General features: G+C 37.5%; 2 protein-coding genes across 41 annotated transcripts in view; one reads left to right on the top strand and one right to left on the bottom strand.

Annotated features, from left to right (window-relative positions):
• The window catches only part of TMEM156 (transmembrane protein 156), a 62,514-nt gene extending 44,439 nt beyond the window's left edge, over positions 1-18,075 (bottom strand). For 25 of the 40 annotated variants that reach the window (XR_011257735.1, XR_011257725.1, XR_011257731.1 and 22 more), the window contains exons 1-2: positions 17,687-17,959; positions 2,551-2,820 (exon numbers count right to left, since the gene is read on the bottom strand). Coding sequence is in view for 10 of the 40 variants with exons in the window: in XM_069593907.1 (XP_069450008.1) it covers positions 2,551-2,820; positions 17,687-17,774 (358 nt within the window). In the remaining 30 variants the exon portion in view is untranslated. Of the gene's footprint in view, positions 1-2,550; positions 2,821-3,473; positions 3,647-17,686 lie in introns of all 40 variants that reach the window. The other 15 variants (XR_011257740.1, XR_011257741.1, XR_011257739.1 and 12 more) reach the window with 6 other exon arrangements.
• KLHL5 (kelch like family member 5) overlaps positions 1-23,303 on the top strand; it is a 148,196-nt gene that overhangs the window by 14,590 nt on the left and 110,303 nt on the right. The window lies entirely within an intron of this gene.

The following is a 23,303-nucleotide window of genomic DNA, read 5'->3' on the forward strand; positions in this document are numbered from 1 at the left end:
GATCCCTTAGAGAAGGGAATGGTTACCCACTCAAGTATTCTTGCCTGGAGAATTCCATGGACAGAGGAGCCTGGCAGGCTGCAGACCGTAGGGTGGCAAAGAGTCAGACACAACTGAGCGACTAACACTATAACACGTTAAACTGAACTACTTACATCCGCAACTACCCTATTTCCAAATAACGGCATATTCTGAGATACTGAGGTTAGAACTCCAATATAATTCAACCTGTAACACACATGTTAACCTAAAACTTTGCCACTCCACCATAAATAAATGGAGTCTAATACTTTTCCCTTTGAATCTCTATGGAAGGATTTAACTACTCGAAATAGATAGGGAAACAGTGGAAACAGTGTCAGACTTTATTTTTTGGGGCTCCAAAATCACTGCAGATGGTGACTGCAGCCATGAAATTAAAAGACGCTTACTCCTTGGAAGAAAAGTTATGACCAACTTAGATAGCATATTCAAAAGCAGAGACATTACTTTGCCGACTCAGGTCCATCTAGTCAAGGCTATGGTTTTTCCAGTAGTCATGATGTGAGAGTTGGACTGTGAAGAAGGTTGAGCGCCGAAGAATTGATGCTTTTGAACTGTGGTGTTGGAGAAGACTCTCGAGAGTCCCTTGGACTGCAAGGAGATCAGCCCTGGGATTTCTTTGGAGGGAATGATGCTAAAGCTGAAGCTCCAGTACTTTGGCCACCTCATGCATGTGAAGAGTTGACTCATTGGAAAAGACTCTGATGCTGGGAGGGATTAGGGGCAGAAGGAGAAGGGGATGACAGAGGGTGAGATGGCTGGATGGCATCACGGACTCGATGGATGTGAGTTTAAATGAACTCCGGGAGTTGGTGATGGACAGGGAGGCCTGGCGTGCTGCGATTCATAGGGTCGCAAAGAGTTGGACACGACTGAGCGACTGAACTGAACTGAACTAATCAAATGCAGAGAAAATTACATCGTATGATAAGGCCAGAAAATACGAAGCAATTTCTACCTTGTTTTTTGGATCCCTAATGGTGGAGCCTTGGGCCACTAAGTAACAACGACTTAAAGCCACCATGCTGTGAGGAAGCCAAAGCTAGCCCAAAAAGAAAGACCGCATAGAAAAACTCTGAGACTACAAGAAGAGAGAGAAATGCCCAGCTTGCCTGTAGCTGCTCTAGCCCACTCCTGTGTTAGCTCCAGTCACTGTCTAACTCCAGCAGTATGAAATGCTGCAAGCCAGAAATGCCCAGTTATGCCCATTCTGAATTCCTGACCCAGAAAAAAGAGAGAAAGAAAGGAAGGAAGGAAAGAAGAAAGAAAAAAGTAAAATGATTGCTGTTGTTAGAGCCGCTAAGTTTGGGGGTGATTGCTACACAGCCATAGCAACTAGAATAACTTATCAATGCACTGCTTTACTTTTCAAGGAGGCAGAGAAGTAGAATCTGTGAGCTTCCAGTTCTTAAAATACTTCATTGTTCTCTATCATGATGAAGGTATTTCCCCAAATTGCTTTCTGGTGCATTTGACCCAGAAGGCTGCAGTAGTTACAGGATTACTTGAACGTGTGTGTATGTGCTTAGTCACTCAGTCATATCTGATTCTTTGGGACCCCATGGACTGTAGCCTGCCGGGCTCCTCTGTCCATGGGGTTTCCCAGGCAAGAATACTGGAGTGGATTGCCATTTCCTTCTCCAGGGGATCTTCCTAACCTGGGGATCAAATCACTGTCTCCTGTGTCTCCTGCACTGCAGGCAGATTCTTAGAAAAAAGACTTGCCTATTGTACTTTATCTGAAGTCAGTGCCAAGAAATTTTGTTTCCATTTTGAAAGAATGGGAAAAATGCCAGTTTGCGGGTGCCCAGCAAGCAGTCTCACTGAACAGGTATAAGCACTAAATTTGATGCTTGGGCTTGGGGCCACCAGTATATTTCATAGCTGTAAATTAACTATTTAATTTCTCAGTGATAATAAATGCAAGGTTTGATTAGATAATACATAATTATTCTTTTATTTGTTTATTCATTCATTAAACAAGTATCTTTTAAGTGCCTCAGTTCAGACATTATACTAAGATTTAGAAATATCATCGTGAACAAAGACAGGTTTCCTGCCCTTGAGAGGCTCACTGGATAGTTAAACAAGTAAAAAGACAATTCATGAACAGTGGATGAATATTAGACAGGAATAGGTACAAATGCATTGAGGATTCAGGGACTCCTTGGGGAATCCAAATATGATTTTATATGAGAACCTACAAGTTTATTTAGAATTTTTTCAGTACTTTTGAAGAGAGCATGCTAAATAATCATTTAGCTATCAAATGTACATGGATTATAGCTGCATTTTGATGTATTTTAAGAATGGATATTTTGTTTTTGATAAATCAAAGTAAACCAAGAACAAGTTACTGTCCCAAAGCCTGTAAGTCATTCATCAAGCACCATACAGCTGAGTGTTTCAGGGCCACTGGACTTAGAATATATTATTAATACTTTTTTTTCACAGAATAAGGTTATTTATCCTTGATAAATTTTGTTCTCACTTTTCTTTCACATTTACCTTTTGATGTTTGTTCCTGAAAAATAAAATCAGTGTTTCCTTTGGACTCACAAGCCAAACATGAGAAGCACGTCTTGAGTTTACTTGTGATATCTTGGCAAATCCTGGTGAAGTTTTGAAAGTTGGAGTGATTTAGAAAGATTCCTGTAATAGTCTGAGTTTCTCTTATTGGTTGCAGAAAGGTCACAAAAGAAGCATTTGTAGAGAAGAATGAATAGCTGAAATTCTGCTGTAAATATAATTCCAGACATGATAGTTCCAACATGTTTCCTACAAAGAAAAACAAATTTTTGACTATGAAATTTTGAGGTTTTGGCTTTCAGATAAATACCCAATATACTGCTCAGTTATCTTAGGTAGATCAGTACATTTGAGTTTATCAGCAGCAGGACTTTGTTTTCACATGAAACAATAATATCTACTGTGTTTAAATATTCCGTATTAAAAATTTGTCAACACTCCCTATTAATTTTCAGAGAAGAGAAGTCTTCGCTGAGAATTTCTTGGAAATCCTAACATTTTAACCATTTTCTCTTCTAAGAAAGTTTTAATGGACAAACCTTTTCCTCTGAATCCATCTGTTTCAAAATAGAGTCTCACATGAATTGCATGGAGTTGAACAGGGAATGGAAAACCTGAACAGAATCTCTGTACTCGTTTCTGAAGGCTGCTGTAACAAACTAATACAATCTTGCTGGCTTAAAACAAGAGAAATTTATTCTTTTACAGTTCTGAAAGTGAAAAGGTCAATGATAGTTATACTGGTCTGCTGAGGTCCAGCCCCAGTGGATCCAGGGAATTTGAAGCGGAGATGGTGTTGGCAAGGAAAAACCTTATTTATTTATAAATATAAGATTAGATTAGGAAGAAATAGTGTAGTAGGAAAATTAAGTGGAGAAAAGAGGCTCAATAACTTGGTTTACGTGGAAAGCCAATAAAGTTCCAGACAAGGAGCTTGCACCATCTGCTTTAGGCCGCCGGCATCCGTTTGAATATCGGAGAGTGTCCCACCTTGGGCTCCCTCTCTCATGGATCTTAGAAGCCGGGACAAGTAAGTAGACATGGCGAGCCTCCACGCCCCAGATGGGAATTCAGCCTGAAATTAGAGTAAAGAGGAGACACAGGGGAAACCAGTCTTTCCAATGACTGGCCGGGCCTCTATTGTCTAGCAAGGCCTTTTATACCTTTTTGAATGTACATAGAGATCTATGGGTAATACAAAATTATGCAACGTTAGCAGCCCAGACTCTTATCAAAACCAGGCTTTTCTCTCTGCATATCTGTCTTAGGTAATTTACATCATCTTCTGGCCAAAAGGGCCAATTAACATTTTACAGCCTTTTTTCTGGTAAGGGTTTGTCAACCAGAAGACTTATTTGTGTTGATCTTCCCAAAGTCTGGTGCCACTCTCAGAAAACACTAAATAAAGTTACATTCTTACATAGCAAAGATACAGCAATTTATAACAAGTAAAAGGAGTACAGTGATTTATAACAAAAGAAGAGTAATTAACTCAAAAGTCTAGTGTTGCTAACATCAAAACTATTGTATATCTTTTTCCATATCCCGTTTACATTGATTAACATCCTCCCAGGTGCCTAAAAGATAAAGACTATGGAGGCCTGGCAGCAATCATTGAGTCAACAGTGAAATCCGTCACCAATATGATTTTTAGCTCTTTAGAAAAAGGCTCTGTATCTTTAAGATGCTTTAAGCTTAGTGCCTCTCATGGTTGGGGGGCTGTAAGCAGTTCACAAGCTGTAAAAGGTCCGGGGGAACCTGTTAGGCAAGTTAGAGAGTTATCAGAGGGGGTTTTAAGCCCAGACATTCTTTTGCAGGAGACTGAAGCCCTGAATTAACTTTTTCCAGAGAGTGTCAGAAAGGTAGAAAAGTACAATAAGGCAGGCAGATTCTTATTTTGGGGGGTACCTGCTCAGGAAATACCAGGGGGAAACCCTGAGGCCTGATTCGCCTTGCCCATCAAGGCCTCTGCCGCATGACCTTGTCACGGGTGGGATTCCTCACGCTGGCTCCCGGCACTGGTCTAAAATTCAGATGTTCCCAGGAGCACACTCCCTCTGAAGACACGAAGGAAGAATCTGTCCCTCGCACCTCTTCCAGTTCGGGGAGACTGCTGGCATTCCTTTGCTTGTGACCACAGCGCTCATCTCTGCTTTCGTGGTCACATTGCCTTCTTCTCTCTATCTTCATCTTCTGCCCTCTGTCTGTATCAGATCTCCCTCTGAAACTGAAACTTGCGGTTGGATGTAGATCCCACCTGGATATGGCAGGATAATCTCCCCATCTCAAGATCCTAAAATTAACCACATCTATAGAGACCCTTTTTATTTACAAGGAAACTTTTACAGGTTCCCAGGAACTGACACCTAATATCTTTGGGCAACCATTATTCAACCTACTTAATCTCCAAAGATGAAATTTAATAGATGATATCATAATTTTTACATTTTGTCTACAGACAAGTATCAGATATAGAATTAATGGCCTAATAGAAAGAAGACTGATTTTAAAGCAAAAGACAAAGACTCTAGTGCTATATCTGTTATTAACTGAGACACTTGAACGATTCACTTCATCTCCACAAGTCTCATTTTCTCATTAGCAAAATAGAGATAATAACCAGATCCTGCAAATCTTGTGGGGTTATAGTAGCATCAAATGATACAATATATATGAAAACAAGTATATATTATTAAAATACAAGCCCATATCCCAAAGTAGAAATTAAAAATTTACCCTTTATTTATGATGGATTAAGATTTAATCCACACAAGTAATTAAAGCTCACCATGTAAAAATTGGGAATCCCTATGTAGCAGTAATGATGAACTAAGGAATAGGTAACCTCTCTTTCAGATACTCTCAGTTTGACAGCTATTTACTAGGATGAGAAAATATTGATAATTGACATGTTCAATTCCATCTTTATGTGTCTTTTTTTACCATTTTTCATAATCATAATCACATTTAAAAATTTTTCTAAATAATATGGAGCACAATGAAAGAATTGCTTCATTTTTAAGAGTGATTTCTCCTAGTCATACGTCCTGATTCAAACTTAAAAGAAAATGAAACTATTGATTGATATTAAGGCACATTTTTTACTTGTGGAATTTGTACTTTAATTATACTCTTATAATTGTTTCATTACTGATGATTATATTTTGATGATTTAATAAATTAAAGGCTCATTTTCTAGCCCCCTGTGTTTGAAATTGTTTCTGTAATATTTCACAGGTAATTTCCAGCTATAAACACATTTCACACTTGAGTTGCTATAAAAGTTTGGGGAGGCATAGATTGTATTTTACTCAAATATACAGTTTTGTTATGTTTCAATATATTTCTAAACAAAGCTGTAATTGAATCAATAACAATTAAAAAAAATTGTCTTCAATAACTGTTCCAGTAAGATGATAGGAATTCACTATCTGATGCAAATCTGTAGTTTATGGCTTTTCTGTATTACTAAAACACATGAAAACCATATTTCTTGCCCTCTCTCCATTTTCCTCACTGATGCTTTTCATCTTATGAAATTTTCAACTTCTTGAACTTGATATTCTTATATTATAACCTAGAAGGGAGATAGAGAAATTTTTGCTGTCAGTATTGCAGTCTTCTTATCCAATAAATGACAACCTGGGCTTTCTAGAACTGATGGTATATCCTTTACATTTGGCTATGAGGTCATTTTATGATGGGTTCCTAATCTTAGTTTTAAATAATTCAATTAGGAAAGAAATAAATATAGGACACATCCTTTCCTAGTATAATTTTAAGAAATAAATGAATTCTACTCAATCATATTTTGTTATTGTGGGTCATAATCTCATCTTCATGAGCAAGGATTTATGAATTTAACTACCGCTATTAATATTGCTGAGAGTCACACATCTAAATTCTCACTTCCAGGGATAGAAAAATGCATACCAGAATTACTCTAGTACTAAGACTGTAATCTCTCAAGGTAATGATATAGAATACTAAGTAGAATTAGGAAAATAAGTTACAGTATAGGACAAAGGCCAAGTCAATTATTTTTTCTTTTTAAAGAAAAGCAACAAAAACATGAACTATCTTTATTTTCTTTTTGAACTTTTATTATAAATATTTATCATATATAAGTATATATGAAAATAAAATATATTGCTCCAGTTAAAGAATAATAAAAATAAACGATCACCCATGTATCTATTACACAGATTAAGAAGCAGAATATTAGCAACATCTCTGAAGTACCCTATCCCACCCTACACACTCCTTTTCCAGAGTTTAAACACCATCATGAAAATGTGTTTATCACTCTTTTGCTTCATCTTAGTCTTTCCAAAATGTATATATTCCTAAATAACATTGTTTCATTAGCAAATTATATACATATATAGGGATTGCCGCTGCTGCTAAGTCGCTTCAGTGCTTCAGTCGTGTCTGACTCTGTGCAACCCCATAGACGGCAGCCCACCAGGCTCCCCCCTCCTTGGGATTCTCCAGGCAAGAACACTGGAGTGGGTTGCCATTTCCTTCTCCAATACATGAAAGTGAAAAATGAAAGGGAAGCCACTTAGTCATGTCCGATTCTTAGTGACCCCATGTACTACAGCCTACCAGGCTCCTCCATCCATGGGATTTTCCAGGCAAGAGTACTGGAGTGGGGTGCTATTGCCTTCTCCATATATAGGGACTATACTGTAGGTAGTCATCTATGACTCGCTTTTTTTGCTTAATGTGTTTTAGTAGTGTTGCTGCATATTGCTGTACTAATTATTTGTGGTATCTTTGAAAGAATATACTACAATTTATGTATATATTCTTCTGACTGAGCATTTGGGGTGTTTCTATTTTTGCTGTTCTGGATAATATTGCTTTGACCCATAACTCTCATGTGTTGTTGGTAGATAACACATCTTCCAATCACTTTGGAAGATATTTTTATGTTCTTTAAGTTAACCATACATTTAGCACATGACCCAATAATTCTAGGAATCTACAAGAGGGAAATAAAAACATATGTCCACACAAACACCTGTATAGGAAGCTTCATGGCACTTGTGAAATTTATAACGGCCAAGAACTGGAAACAACCCAAACGACCAACAACTAGTGAATATATAAATAATTCCTGACATATCCACATAATGAAATTCTATGCAGCAACAAAAAGGAAGAGTGTGCTGATACAAACAACAACATGGAAGAATCTCAAATGCTTTATGCCAAGGGAAAGCAGCCAGATACGATTCACTACATACTAATGTGATTCCATTTTATATGAAATTCTAAAAAATGAAAAGCAGTATTGTTAGTGGGAGAATAAAAATTTGTCAAACCTCAACTTTACACTTAAAAGTGGCACATTTTATCATATGTAAATTATATCTCAATTAAGTTTATTTTTAAATAACACTACAATGAATATTCATGAACATATCTCCTAGTACGCAGTTACAGAAGTTTCTCTAGCATACATACTGAATGAATTGCCAGGTATTCAGTATGCTCATCTTTGATTTCACTAGAAAATGCCAAATCATTATACAAAGAAGTTGTACCAATTTATCTGCCCACCTGCAGTGTAGAAAGGTTCTCATTGACACATATCTTAGCCAAAGCTTTTGAAGTTTTGACAATTTGTTGAATGTTAAGTGGAATCTTATCATGGTTTAAAAGTTCCTACTTTTTCTATTTCTCTAATAGATTGTTTTTCATTTTCTTATTAATGTTTAGGAGTTTTTCAACTTTTCTCTTTGAAACTTTAAGAAGTTATTTGCATTTTTATCAAGATATCGTCTCATCATTTGTACCTTGTTTTTTCATTTTCTTTATGATCTTTTAGTTAAAGGAAGCTCTTAATTTGAGTGTTTTAAATTTATCATTTTCTTTACAAATTGTGCTTTGCATCTTGTTTAAGAAATCTTTCTCTTTTAAAAAGATTTTCATTCACATTTTCGTCTACAAGTTTTGAAGTTCTGCCTTTTATGTGTAAACCCTTAATCTATCTGGAATTAAGACAGTACAAAGTAAGAAACCAAGTTAATTTTTTCCACATGTGATAATCAATTGTACTAGCAATTATTAAGTAGTCTATCTTTTCCCTACTATCTGTAATGACATCTCTATAATCTATCAAATATCCATGTATGTATGTATGACTGTATTCCCGGGTTCCAAATTTTTTCTTCTCTTGGCAAAGACATCTGGTGAACTTAATTTCTTTTGCTTTATAAAGCTTTTATGTGTGCTTAGTCCCTTCAGTTGTGTCCATCTCTTTGCGACCCCATGGACCCACCAGGCTCCTCTGTCCATGGGGATTCTCCAGGCAAGAATGCTGGGAGTGGGTTGCCATTCCCTTCTCCAGGAGATCTTCCTGACCCAGGGATGGAATCCAGGTCTCCCACATTGCAGGTGGATTCTTTACCGTCTCAGCCACCAGGGAAGTCTTTATATCTCATAGGAAAAATCCCCTAACCTTGTTCAGTTTCTTTGGGAATGTCTTAGTGATTCTTGATCCTTTGTTCTTTCCAATAAATTTTAGAATCAGCTTATTAAGTTTGGTGAAAAACCCAGCTGTGATTCTGACTTGAATCTCAAAATCAATTGGAGAAGAAAGATATGACATTGAGTTACTCCTATCACTCTTTCTTCCTTTCTTTCTCTCTACTTTTATAGGTCTTCTTTGATATCTTCTAATAAAATTTCCAAATTTTCACCATCAAGGTCCCATACATCTTTTGCTAGATTTCCTCCTTGGTACCTTAATTTTTGTTGCTATTGCCGACAGTATTTTTTAAGAAATATGTTTTCTGTTTGTTAGCAATAGGTGGATGTACAATTGACTCTTGAATATAAATTTTTTATTTCTTATCACTTTGTAAACTTCCTTATTAATTTTAATTTTTCCTATAAATCTTTTGAGTTTTCTATATAGATATGCTTCGTGCTTGCGCTCAGTTGCTAAGTTGTGTCTGTCTCTTTGTGACCCCATTGACTAGCCCTCCAGGCTTCTCTGTCCATGGGATTCTCCAGGCAAGAATACGGGAGTGGGTTGCCATTTCCTTCTCCAAGGGATCTTCCTGACCCAGGGATTGAACCTTGTCTCCTGCATTGGTAGGTGGATTTTTCACCACTGAGCCACTAGGGAAGACCATAAATATGTTAATTTACTGCAAATAATTGCAACTTTATTTCTTGCTTTTCACTCCTTACACATTTTATTTCTTTTGGTTGTCTTACTGCACTGACTAGGACCTCCAGTACCATGATGAATAGAAGTGTTGAGAGTGGACATCCTTGTTTGCTCCTGGTCTTAAAAATAATGCTTATGATATTCATTACTGAGAGTGATATATAATCATTTTTAGATATCCCATTTCACTTTAAGAAGGTTCTTTTCTATTCCTAGTTTGCTGAGTTTTTAATTATAAAGACTGTTGAATATATTAATTGAATGCTCTTTCAACAAGTATTGAGATGATTATATAGGCTTTCTTCTCTAATCAGTTAATATAGTGAATTACATTATTAGATTTTCTAATGCTAACTCAATCTTGCATTCCAGGGATAAATCTAATTTGATCATTTTTATACATTGCTGCAATCAGATTCTTAATGTTTTGTTTAAAGATTTTTAATCTATGTTTATAAATGAGATTGGCTGTAAAGTTGCCTTTTTTGTACTGTCTTTGTTAGGTTTGAATACTAAGATATACTAGCCTTAAAAAATAAATTGGAGGGGCTTCTGCCAATGCAGAAGACACAGGTTCAATCCCTGGTTCAGGATGATCCCACATGCCTTGGAGCAACTAAGCCAGTGCACCACACTATTAAGCCTGTGCTCTGGAGCCAGGGAGCCGCAACTACCAAACCCACATGCTGCAACCGGAGAAGCCTGAGTGCCCTAGAGCCCATGCTCCACAATGAGAAAGCAACCTCAATGAGAAGCCTGCGCACCACAACTAGAGAGTAGCCCCTGCTTGCCACAACTAGAAAGTCCAAGCAACAAAAGACCCAGCCTGGACAATAAACAAACAAACTGGAGAGCTTCCCTGGTGGCTCAGTGGCAAAGAATCCACCTACCAATGCAGGAGACATGGGTTCCACCCCTTGTGCAGGAGGATCCCACGTGCCACGGAGCAACTAAGCCCATGCACTGCAACTACTGAACCTGTGCTCTAGAGCCTAGGAGTGCCAGCTACTGAAGCCTACCTGCGCTAGAGCCTGTGCTCCACGACAAGAGACGCCACCACGATGATAAGCCCGCACACTGCAACTAGAGAGGAGCCCCCACTCGCTGCAGCTAGAGAAAGCCTGCATGCAGCAACAATGTCCCAGCAACAATGTCCTGGATTATATGGGTAGGCATAATGTAATCATACATGTGATTCAGATGCGAGAAAACCTCAACAGGCCATCACTGGCTTTGAAGGCGGGAAGAAGCCACAAACAAAGGAAAGCAGGCAGCTTCTAGGAGGTAGAAAAGACAAGAAATCAATAAAAATTTTTAAATTTTTTAATAAATTAGAAAATGTTTCCCTTTTTATATTTTTTGAAATGGTTTTTAACAAATTACATTTATCTATTCAATTTATTTCTTGAAAGTTTGGCAGAACTTACATATAAAAACATCTGAACCAAGTGATTTTTCAGGGAAAATCAAACCATTGGTCAATTTTCTTAATTATTCTACAATTCTTGGATTTTCCATTTCTTCCCAAGTGAGTTCTGATAAGTTATATTTTTCTAGAAATGTGTCTTTATGTTTTATTGACTTACAGCTATTCATAATAATCTCATTATAGTTTTAATTTCTATGTCTCTTTTTCATTCCTAAGTTAGTTATTGTGCCTTCTCTTTTTTGATTATTCAGTTTTAGCAGGCAGAATAATGGCCTCCCTAAGATATCCACATCCTTATTTCCAGACCCTGTGAGTAGGTTACATGACATGGCAAAGAAGAATTGAGTCGAAAAATGGAATTCAAGTTGCTAATGAACTGTTCTTAAAATAGAGAAATTATCCTGGATTATATGGGTAGGCATAATGTAATCATACATGTGGTTCAGATGCAAGAAAAACTCAACAGGCTATCACTGGCTTTGAAGGTGGGAAGAAGCCACAAGCGAAGGAAAGCAGGCAGCTTCTAGGAGGTAGAAAAGACAAGAAAATAAAGGTATTCTTTCCTAGAGCCTCTGAGAAGAATGTAGCCCTACTAACACTTTTATTTTAGCCCAGTGAGACCTCTGCTGGATTTCTACTTAGAGAACTCTAGATAATATATTTGTGCTGTTTGATGCTACTGTTTGTGGTCATTTGTACAGAACCCATAAGAAACTGAAACATCAAGCATTCCAGAGGTGTTTCTGTTCAATTAGACTTTTCTAAAAAACCAACTTTTGACTTTATTGATCCTTTCTTTCATATCATATCAGGTCAATTTCATTGACTTTTGCTTTTGTCTTTATTATTTCCTGCCTTCTACTTACCTTGGGTTTATCTCACTTTTCTTATATCAAAGAATTTAAAACTATAAACTTTCTTCTAAATATCTGCCATTTTTATCATATCCCGCACTACAGAATTCTCCATTGGGGGAACAATAGCAGAAAAATGATTCAAGGTAAAGAGATGCATGTCCTTTAAGTAAAAGATTCTGTGAAAAAAATTTCAGAGGCTACGCAGCCTAAAAGTTCAAGGTTGGTGGTGAAATTTTAGGTTTCAAAAATGTAAGATGAAGGGGTCCCCTGATGGTGGTTAGGACTCTGTGCTTCCACTGCAGGTGGTTCAGTTTTTATCCCTGGTCAGGGAACTAAGATCCCATAAGCTGTGTGAAAGTGAAAGTGAAAGTCGCTCAGACTCTTTGCAACCCCATGGACTGTACAGTCCCTGGAATTCTCCAGGCCAGAATACTGGAGTGGGTAGCCTTTCCCTTCTCCAAGGGATCTTCCCAACCCAGGGATCGAACCCAGGTCTCCTGCATTGCAGGCAGATTCTTTACCACTCTGTAGTGTGGCCCCCCCCCAAAAAAGTAAGATGAGGATAATAATGCCTGGCCTACCTAAATCAAGAGATGGTTGTGAGGGCCTGATGAGAAATGCTTCCTTTCAGAAAGCATTTTAATTTTCTTTATAATATTTTTTATTTCCTTTATGACTCAGAAATTTCACTTAGTCACAAATACTCATTGAATGCCTTTTAATGTGGCAGATACAAGATATTCAGAGACAACATTTATCTACAAAGGCAAATGAATGAGACAAGTAGTTAGAAAGCTTTCCAAGTAAGGGTTGTTGGTATTGTAACCTAGCCTATGAGAGGATAAGGCCAATTCTGCCCAAGCAGTGAAAAGCATTATTAATATTTTTTTGCCATTATGTACGTCTAAGATATATATATATGAATCCATGTCCATTAGTAGCTATTTAAAAACCATAATGATTCAGAAAATTCAGCAAGAAATAAAATCTTACAACAAAGTAAATTTATCTATCTAGATTTATTCTTTCTTCCCAAAGATTTTCAAAACAGTCTGTCTTGAGAACAATACTTCACCATTAATGAGTTGAAGTATTTAATAAGCTAAAATAATTATTATGTGTAAAAGTATTTGGTATATAATACCTGTATGCTGTGCTGTGCTAAGTCGCTTCAGTAGTGTCTGACTCTTTGTGATGCCATGGACTATAGCCTCCCAGGCTCCTCTGTCCATGGGATTCTCCTGGCAAGAATACTGGAGTCGGTTGCGATTCCCTCCTCCAGGGATAGTATAAAAACTAAGATCATGGCATTTGGTCCCATCACTTCATGGGAAGTAGATGGGAAAACAGTGGAAACAGTGTCAGACTTTATTTTGGGGGGCTCCAAAATCACTGCAGGTGGTGATTGCAGCCATGAAATTAAAAGACACTCCTTGGAAGGAAAGTTATGACCAACCTAGACAGCATATTGAAAAGCAGAGACGTTACTTTGCCAAAAAAGGTCCGTCTAGTCAAGGCTATGGTTTTTCCAGTGGTCATGTCATGTATGGATGTGAGAGTTGGACTGTGAAGAAAGCTGATGCCGAAGAATTGATGCTTTTGAACTGTGGTGTTGGAGAAGCCTCTTGAGAGTCCCTTGGACTGCAAGGAGATCCAACCAGTCCATTCTAAAGGAGATCAGTCCTGAGTGTTCATTGGAAGGAATGATGCTAAAGCTGAAACTTCAATACTTTGGCCACCTCAAGTGAAGAGTTGACTCATTGGAAAGGACTCTGATGCTGGGAGGGATTGAAGACAGGAGGAGAAGGGGACGACAGAGGATGAGATGGCTGGATGGCATCACTGACTCTACAGACATGGGTTTGAGTGGACTCCAGGAGTTGGTGATGGACAGGGAGGCCTGGCATGCTGCGATTCATGGAGTCACAAAGAGTCGGACACAACTGAGCGACTGAACTGAACTGAACTGAACTGATGTATGCATAAATATGTACTTTTTAACCTTTTTTAAATGGTCATGATTATATTCCAAACCTGATTGGAAACCAATAAGAAAATAAGGACATATATTTTAAGGACTAGGATAATAATTTTCCAAAATAATTACAGTTATCCTTGATTACACTGGTCTTTATAATAAAGACATAAGTAATATGAATATATGCTCATATACTTCAGGGTTTATCCTGTCCTTTATAGGTATTTAAAGTTCTTGTATCCTTTGTTTTCTTCAATTTCACTGCTCACTATACTGCCATTTCCATCAGAAAATATGAAATGGAAGGAAAATGAAAGCTGATAAACATAGTATATGTGAGTTTGATGCCTAAAAGTAAGAGAAGAAGTCAAAACAACAAATAAAATTAGGTCTGTGGTGTTTTCATCTGTGCTATTCCTGGTCCTCTTCACCACAGTCTGGAATATACTCACATAACTCTATAATTTCTGGCCTCGAGAGTTTCTGAGATATCAGTATGAATACATTTTATTTGAAAATCAGTAACAATTCCTTCTTTTAGAAAGTGCTTCTAACATAGCTAAGGAGAAATATTAATTGATCATTAGAACTCTGACAGTTGTTTTGTTTTGTGAATGAAAATGAAGAAACGTCCTCCCCCAGAGAGGACTGGAAGCAACTTTTATGTTCCCATTGTGTCTTTTATATTGCTATTTTCATTATTACAGTATTGTATTTAATTATTTACCAGTCAGTCCTCCCCTTGACTGAAAATTTTTTGAAGGAAGAATTACCTTTCATTTTTGTAGCCTTGGGTTCCTAGTACTGTTAGACACTATTCATACGTGAAAGAACAAATAAATAAAAGATCACTGAGATTTATATGAGTTAACCAGAGCTCTGTTTCTCTTAAAGACTGTAAATCCACCCAAAGTGGGTTAATAAAATGTCTCTTGTTTGGAACAACCCAGTTTTCTTAACTTCAAGAAGCTCTGAATAAAAATATATCCACACCCTTTTGTATCTTTGTTATCTAACGCAATATAAGAGTATGAAACCATTATATTAACTACTATGTCTTAGTGTAAGATGTGTTTCCAATAAACTGAAAGCTAGAATATGCTCTCTTGCCAGTGAATACCAATGCGGAGTTATTACAAGTCCCAAATACCATTAAAGAAGTTCTCCTTCCAAAGAAGTTAGACTAAATAGCTTATACTATGTAATTATAATAATTGAATATTCTGAGTAATGATTATTCAGAGACTCAGATACATTCTTGATGAAAAATGATCAAACAGAGTGCTCTATTTTTAACTTAGGCCTTCAGAGGGCTTATTATTTTGAAATAAAATCTATTAAACCTTGTGAATACATTATTCCTCATTAAGATTCCTTTTGAATTCATTTGACATGCTAAAGACAGTGTATCAGTAAATAATTTATAAGTAAAAATCATTTTATAATATTTATCTTAGATATTAAAGTGAATAGAACATAAGAATGAAAAAGAGACACAAGTAACTGATAGGGAGAGTAAGACTACAGAAGAAACTCTCAAGGTTAATTTTAGTACTTCTAGAGGCACCCCACTCCAGTACTCTTGCCTGGAAAATCCCATGGACAGAGGAGCCTGGTGGGCTGCAGTCTATGGGGTCGCTAGGAGTCGGACACGACTGAGCAACTTCACTTTCACTTTTCATTTTCATGCATTGGAGAAGGAAATGGCAACCCACTCCAGTGTTCTTGCCTGGATAATCCCAGGGACGGGGAAGCCTGGTGGGCTGCCGTCTATGGGGTCGCACAGAGCTGGATACGACTGAAGCGACTTAGCAGCAGCAGCAGCAGAACACTCTTATCTTACCGTCTAAATATTCTTACTAAGTAGCTTATTTTGCAAGATACTTTGGTTAACAAGTCAACTCATTTCATAAGGAGCTATTGTGGTTAAAAATTGCCACCAAAAAAAAGACAAAATACTTATACATCCTTAGTTTAATCAATATAGAACTGTATAAAATGAGTCTATATAAATTTGCTCCTGGTGATCCATAAACCATTATAAAATATAAAGCATTATTATTATACTATCATATGTGTAAAACATTTTGCCTAATCAACTTTTCACTTATGTGCAAAATTCCTGCTACCACAAAACAATATCAGGACAAAATGGTGGTTTTCAAATAGTTTTGTTTGTTGGCCCCAAGGAGAGTTCTTTCAAAACAAAATTCTCAAATAAATCCATCACTCCAAAAAGAGTTGGAGAAAAGTTTGACATTGCTCTTGGACCAGGGAAAGAGACATGGCTATTTTAAGTTTTAGGAGGCAGTAAATGTAGTATTGAAAGCTACTGTAAACAATTAGGAAACTGAGAGTATAAAGTTGTTATCAATGATGGTAGATTATTTGTCAAGATATCTGCCCCCCAAAGAATAATTTTTAACATGCTCTTTTAACATGTTACTTGTCACAAAACGCTAACCAGTCATTACCAAATAGATCAATTAAATATATGCTATGATGGCTTAATCTAAGCAACATAATGCCAGAAAACCAAGAGAAATTTGAAAAATTTAATTATTCACAAAATGTACATTCATAGTGTTTATTAAGCAAAGAAATTATCTGCTACTTCACATCATGTATATGCAACATTAAATAACCCTTGCAATATGTCACTAAATGTAATTAACAACAGTGTAGTCATCAAGTCACTTAGTATATGTATATACAACAATAATCATTATAAAAAGTCATTAAATACAAGGTTTTCTCTGATTTTAATCAATTCATATGATAACTTTTTAATGACAGAATACAGCATTTTCTTTTTAATTTTTCTTCTTATAAAATGCTGCTGCTGCTAAGTCGCTTCAGTCGTGTCCGACTCTGTGAGACCCCAGAGATGGCAGCCCACCAGGCTCCCCCATCCCTGGGATTCTCCAGGCAAGAACACTGGAGTGGGTTGCCATTTCCTTCTCTAGATAAAATGCTAGGGAGCATAATTACCATTCAATAATCATGCTAATATATTTTCAAATCTTACTGACATATAAAAGTAGTTTAAATTTACATCTATTTCTTTTCCTACTCTAGGTTTCAGCAATATTACAATTTTCTGAAATATAAACAGAGATAATTTTACCCCATCATTCTCTAATTACAAATATACACAGGTATACAGCCACTTAAATTTTTACCCATCTTATTTTAGCTATATTTTGGAAAAAATCTTTATACTTTTTTTTAAAAAAGTAACAGTAAGCGATTTGTGTGAAATAGTTGTAATGGAAAGGAATGCAAGCACTTTTTAACATAGTAAATGTTACTTTATTTATAAAGTAATTCCAGGATGTAAAAGCATATTTAAAGCTGTTTTGAAGGAAACTTTCAAAGAGCAAAATCATATGGTGAAATTGTTGTAAATTCAATGTTTGAAACCGAGACTACAGATTTTAAGTATTTCTTTTCATTTTTTTCACTTCATTATTGCATGCTACAGTACCTAAGTACTGTAAGTTTACTGTACCATGTAAAAGTCAACTAAAATTACAATCTCATTTTATTAGCTTTCAAGACATAGAACATCAGCACTCACAGCACGTAGCCAAAAATAAGGCCTTTCCATTAACCGATATAATTTTAAAAAATTAATACAGGAAAAGTAAATAGTAATTACTCACCTTTTGGTGCCTTGAAATATTCTGGCAAAATTAAAATAAACGTGATCACTATGGCCAAAAGTAATTTAAGGAGGGCTGTTTTTGTCATGTCTCTTCACATGGTACATGTGTTCCCATCAAGCATACTGATGGCATGTTTCTTCCTGGTTTACGTTTCATCTCTGCGGCACTTTAAGTTTATGCAGTTTACCTCATGCTCACTTCCTCTTGGGTAAGACTTTGTAAAAAGGAGACCTAGAACTGAGACTTCTTCATTTTGAGTCACTTTCCACTAAGAAGACTGTTTTGTAACAAGCACTTTCAAACTGTCTTCCAAATAAGAAAGAGTGAAGGAACAGTATCAGGAAGTAAAGGGGTTTGTCCTCATCTAAATCTGAAGCTATTTTCCTATGCTTACCAATCTGTGTGAGTAAATATAAACCCACAATATACTCATCAAAAATGAAATGATGAACGTCTATTATGTCCAGTTGTAAAAACATCATTCATTCATTTACTTATTAAGTGATTATTGAAACCCTTATGTATTTATTTATTTGCCAGGTCACAAGTTTGCAGGATCTTAGTTTCCTGCCCCTTGGCAGTGAAAGTATGGAGTTCTAACCACTGGACTGCCAGGGAATTCCCTATTGACCCCTTTTTAAGTGCTAGGCACTATCCTGTATTCTGGTGTTCAAAAAAATATATGTCTAGAAAATAGTAAATAGCACAAAATATAAGGATAAACTAAAGACCTGTAAAATTCTGGTTTTACTTTTCTACACTGTATGTGTGTGTGTTCAGCCATGTCCAACTCTTTGAGACTCCATGGACTATAGCCTGCCAGGCTCCTTGTCCATGGAATTTTCAAAACAAGAGTACTGGAATGGGTTGCCATTTCCTTCTCCAGGTAATCTTCCCAACCCAGATATCAAACCCGCATCTCTTGCAGCTCCTGCATTGGAAGGTGGAGTCTTTACCACTGCACCACCAAAAGCAGTAAAATGGGACTCATTAAACCTAAAGCAATGTGATTACTGTTACAGAACCCACATGTTCAGTTCCCCTTTAAAAAAAAAAAAGATCTTTCATTATGACAATCCAAGTGAAACAAAATGCATTGTTTTAGAACATTAATAAAGAGTGGGCAAAAATCATGGTGAATAAAGAAAAGGTACAAACAAGTACTTTTATTCCCATGTTCTTGTTTTCTGACTTTAAAAAAGAAAAGTGGCACCAGATATCACCAATCTTTTCTCCTGCTCACTTCATCATGTACTCTCACCACCCATCCATTTCCATTTATCCTATTTCTTGTTCTTACCCACCCAGCCCTAGGCTCTATGGAACAACAGGTGAGCTGGGGATAGGAATCAGGAAACAAAGGTTGTCCTGTGAATATATATTATGAATATGAATTAACTATTTTTCTTCTGACTGGGTGCAACAAGTTGAAGGACAAATTGGAATCATGGATTAAGGGACTTTAGGACTTGAGTCTAAGAACAGTCAAAACTGGAGTATGACTTCAAATATAAGACTTATGAACAGTAGTGAGGACCATTCAAAGGAAGAGAGGAATTGATGAGAGTTATGGCCTGCACCAGCTAATGGACTGAGACACACCAGATTACAGGTCAGGCAGTGTCTCCAGCAGAGATGCTGGCAGGGATGGGTGGGAAACCCTGTGCAAGTTCTCACAGGTGCCACTAAGTGCTCAGTGGAGCCTCTACTTCCCATTTTCACCCTGTTTTGATTCCCTCAGACATTCTAAGTCTCATTTATGAATACAAACATTCCAATCATAACTTTACCAATGAAGATGAAATTGATCAAGAAAGTATTTAATTGACATAAAACCATTGTCAGTTGAATTCCTGGATGAATTTCCCTATAAGAGCAATTAAACCTCTTCTATGTTTTTCCTCTTTAATTTTGATTTTACCGAAACTACTTTTTGTTAGTATCTGTCCTTTTCTATGAACAACACTGCTTTAGTTCATTTACTAATTCTTTCGTCCCTACTAAATTCTATGGATTTGTGAGTTTTGTGCATGTGCGATAGTATTTCTTGTAGATCTACCTCTTTCCTTCCTACCCTCTTCCACCCAATATGAACTTAGGCTGCTAATCCTATCCTAGAACATCTGGAAAACAGACTTCCGTAGCAGCTCCATAGGTGCTTTGTCAGTGATGGACTGTTTCATGTTCTCTGCAGCTGGCTTTCTCTGGTGCTGTATACATGGTGGATGTCAGGAGACCAGTCCAGGGTCCCTTAGTCCCAGGTCATGCCTGGCTGCTCTGAGGATGGAGGGAATCAGGGTCTCATGTGCATCCATGCATGCTGCGTGCTCAGTCGTGTCCAACCCTTTGCAACTCCATGAACTGTAGCCTGCCAGGCTCCTCTCTCCATGGAATTTTCCAGCAAGACTACTGGAGTGGATTGTCATTTCATACTCCAAGGGATCTTCCTGACCCAGGGATTGAACTTGGATCACTCGCGTCTTCTGCCTTGGCAGGCAGATTCTTTACCACTGTGCCACCTGGGAGTGTCTCATAACTGGCCTACAATCCATCTGCTGGATACCAGTGTGTCATCTCTGATTTAGAAAATCATGAGAAAATTATTATATGCCCTCAGATATTTCAGGAATCTTTTATTGTCCTCAATTGTTCGCTTATATTTTCATCTAATTTTTATAAATATTTTTGATAATTTTGCCTACAGTTACTAACTGCTTAAAGGGTTAGCAGAACAATAATCAACAAGTTCCAAGTATCCCCTGAGTCAAATTCTCCAAGATTCAATAGCAAGGGTGAAAAGGGTTGAAGTATCTTTCTTTTTTCTGACTGTCATAATTCGTCCATTGAAATGTTTTATTACAGAAACTTGCCACATAAAATACATCACTACATACTTGCATTTTAAACATCACCAATCACTAAAATTTAAGAATTAGGCTGCAGTTTCTTGAAGGTGTCCAACTTAAAATGATAGTCCCTTGATTGGCTGGTTGGTTTAGTCACAAAGTTGTGTCCAATTCTTGTGACCTCATGGACCGTAGCCCACCAGGCTCCTCTGTCCACGGGATTTCCCAGGCAAGAATACTGGTGTGGGTTCCCATTACCTTATCCGATAGTGCCTTGCTGCTGCTGCTAAGTCACTTCAGTCGTGTCCGACTCTGTGTGACCTCATAGATGGCAGCCCACCAGGCTTCCCTGTCCCTGGGATTCTCCAGGCAAGAACACTGGAGTGGGTTGCCATTTCCTTCTCCAATGCATGAAAGTAAAAAGTGAAAGTGAAGTTGCTCAGTCATATCTGACTCTTAGCCACTCCAAGGACTACAGCCTGCCAGGTTCCTCCATCCATGGATTTTCCAGGCAAGAGTACTGGACTGGGGTGCCATTGCCTTCTCCTGATAGTACCTTAGAAATAAATAAATATGGGTTGTGCTCACTTTGGATTTTCAGTTCAGTTCAGTTCAGTTCAGTTGCTCAGTCATGTCTGACTCTTTGCAACCCCATGAATTGCAGCACTCCAGGCTTCCCTGTCCATCACCAACTCCCAGAGTTCACTCAAACTCATGTCCATAGAGTCGGTGATGCCATCCAGCCATCTCATCCTCTGTTGACCCCTTCTCCTCCTGCCCTCAGTCCCTCCCAGCATCAGAGTCTTTTCCAATAAGTCAACTCTTCGCATGAGGTGGCCAAAGTATTGGAGTTTCAGCTTTAGCATCAGTCCTTCCAATGAACACCCAGGACTGATCTCCTTTAGAATGGACTGGTTGGATCTCCTTGCAGTCCAAGGAACTCTCAAGAGGCTTCTCCAACACCACAGTTCAAAAGCATCAATTCTTCAGTGCTCAGCTTTCTTCACAGTCCAACTCTCACATCCATACATGACCACTGGAAAAACCATAGCCTTGACTAGATGGACTTTTTGTTGGCAAAGTAATGTCTGCTTTTGAATATGCTATCTAGGTTGGTCATAACTTTCCTTCCAAGGACTAAGCATCTTTTAATTTCATGACTGCAATCACCATCAGCAGTGATTTTGGAGACCAAAAAAATAAAGTCTGACACTGTTTCCACTGTTTCCCCATCTCTTTGCCATGAAGTGATGGGATCAGATGCCATGATCTTCGTTTTCTGAACGTTGAGCTTTAAGCCAACTTTTTTACTCTCCTCTTTCACTTTCATCAAGAGGCTTTTTAGTTCCTCTTCACTTTCTGCCATAAGGGTAGTGTCATCTGCATATCTGAGGTTATTGTTATTTCTCCCAGCAATCTTGATTCCAGCTTGTGCTTCTTCCAGCCCAATGTTTCTCACAATGTACTCTGCATATAAGTTAAATAAGCAGGGTGACAGTATACAACCTTGATGTACTCCTTTTCCTATTTGGAACCAGTCTGTTGTTCCATGTTGAGTTCTAACTGTTGCTTCCTGAGCTTTGGATTTTATCTAACTTTTTATTTTATTTTGAAGGCAGAACTGAAGCAACCGAAAAGTTAGAAACAAGTAGATAAGCATCTAGTGATGTTTTGGAAATTTTAACAATGTTGTTTGTGACTTTGGAGGACGGAGATGTGTTAAGCTCTAAACCTCTAAGTGTGTGACTCTGACATTGTTAGAATTCAGTGTGGATATTTACCCTAAGGAATTGTGAGCGCCCAAGGGACTCCCAGAGCTTGAGAAGCAGTAAGGGTAAAGGGCACTCTTTTTAAAATGTTTCCCCCGTGCATCTGTGCTCTTCTCTCTCTCATATTTCTGTACCATCACCTCTCTGTCAGCAAAATGTGAAAGACCTGCGAAATAAGTTATTTCTAAAGATTATTTGATTTTTAATGGTCCATGGATAGATCAAAATTTATTTAACCATACTCCACTTATATCATCACAATTTTCTTTATATAACACCACAATGTGAGTAGTCACATGCATGCATGTTTGTGCAAGTATAATTACATAGTTTAATTATGAAGACAAACAGTATGAAGATTTTTGAGGTTCTTAACTCATACAGACAGCTGTCTCCAAAAAAATTGTGTCAACCTATACTCTGCTCACAGTGGATGAGATTGCCCTATATCACCACACTTAATGCTGGCCATTTTATTCTTTTAATCTTTGTCAATTTGAAATGAAAAAAGAATGAAAAACTTGTTTTAATTTGTTTTTCTTTGATTATTAGTAAGTCTGAATATTTTCCAGATTTTCTGGCAGTTTGAATTTCTCCTCTTGTGATTTGCCTCGTCATGTCTTTTTTGGACTCATAGTCTTGTTGCTTTAGCGGCCTCTTTTCTCTATTGGGAATATGTATCTTTTGCTATATGTGTTGCAAACATTTTTCCCAGGTTGTCATGTTCCTTTTTGTTTTGTATTCAGTTCAGTTCAGTCACTCAGTCGTGTCTGGCTCTTTGCAACCCCATGAACCGCAGCATGCCAGGCCTCCCTGTCCATCACCAACTCCCAGATTCCATCCAAACCCATGTCCATTGAGTCAGTGATGCCATCCAACCATCTCATCCTCTGTCATCCCCTTCTCCTGACCTCAATCTTTCCCAGCATCAGGGTCTCTTCAAATGAGTCAGCTCTTCGCATCAGGTGGCCAAAGTATTGGAGTTTCAGCTTCAACATC

The sequence above is a fragment of the Ovis canadensis genome, chromosome 6 (assembly GCF_042477335.2).
Source record: "Ovis canadensis isolate MfBH-ARS-UI-01 breed Bighorn chromosome 6, ARS-UI_OviCan_v2, whole genome shotgun sequence".
Taxonomy (NCBI): domain Eukaryota; kingdom Metazoa; phylum Chordata; class Mammalia; order Artiodactyla; family Bovidae; genus Ovis; species Ovis canadensis.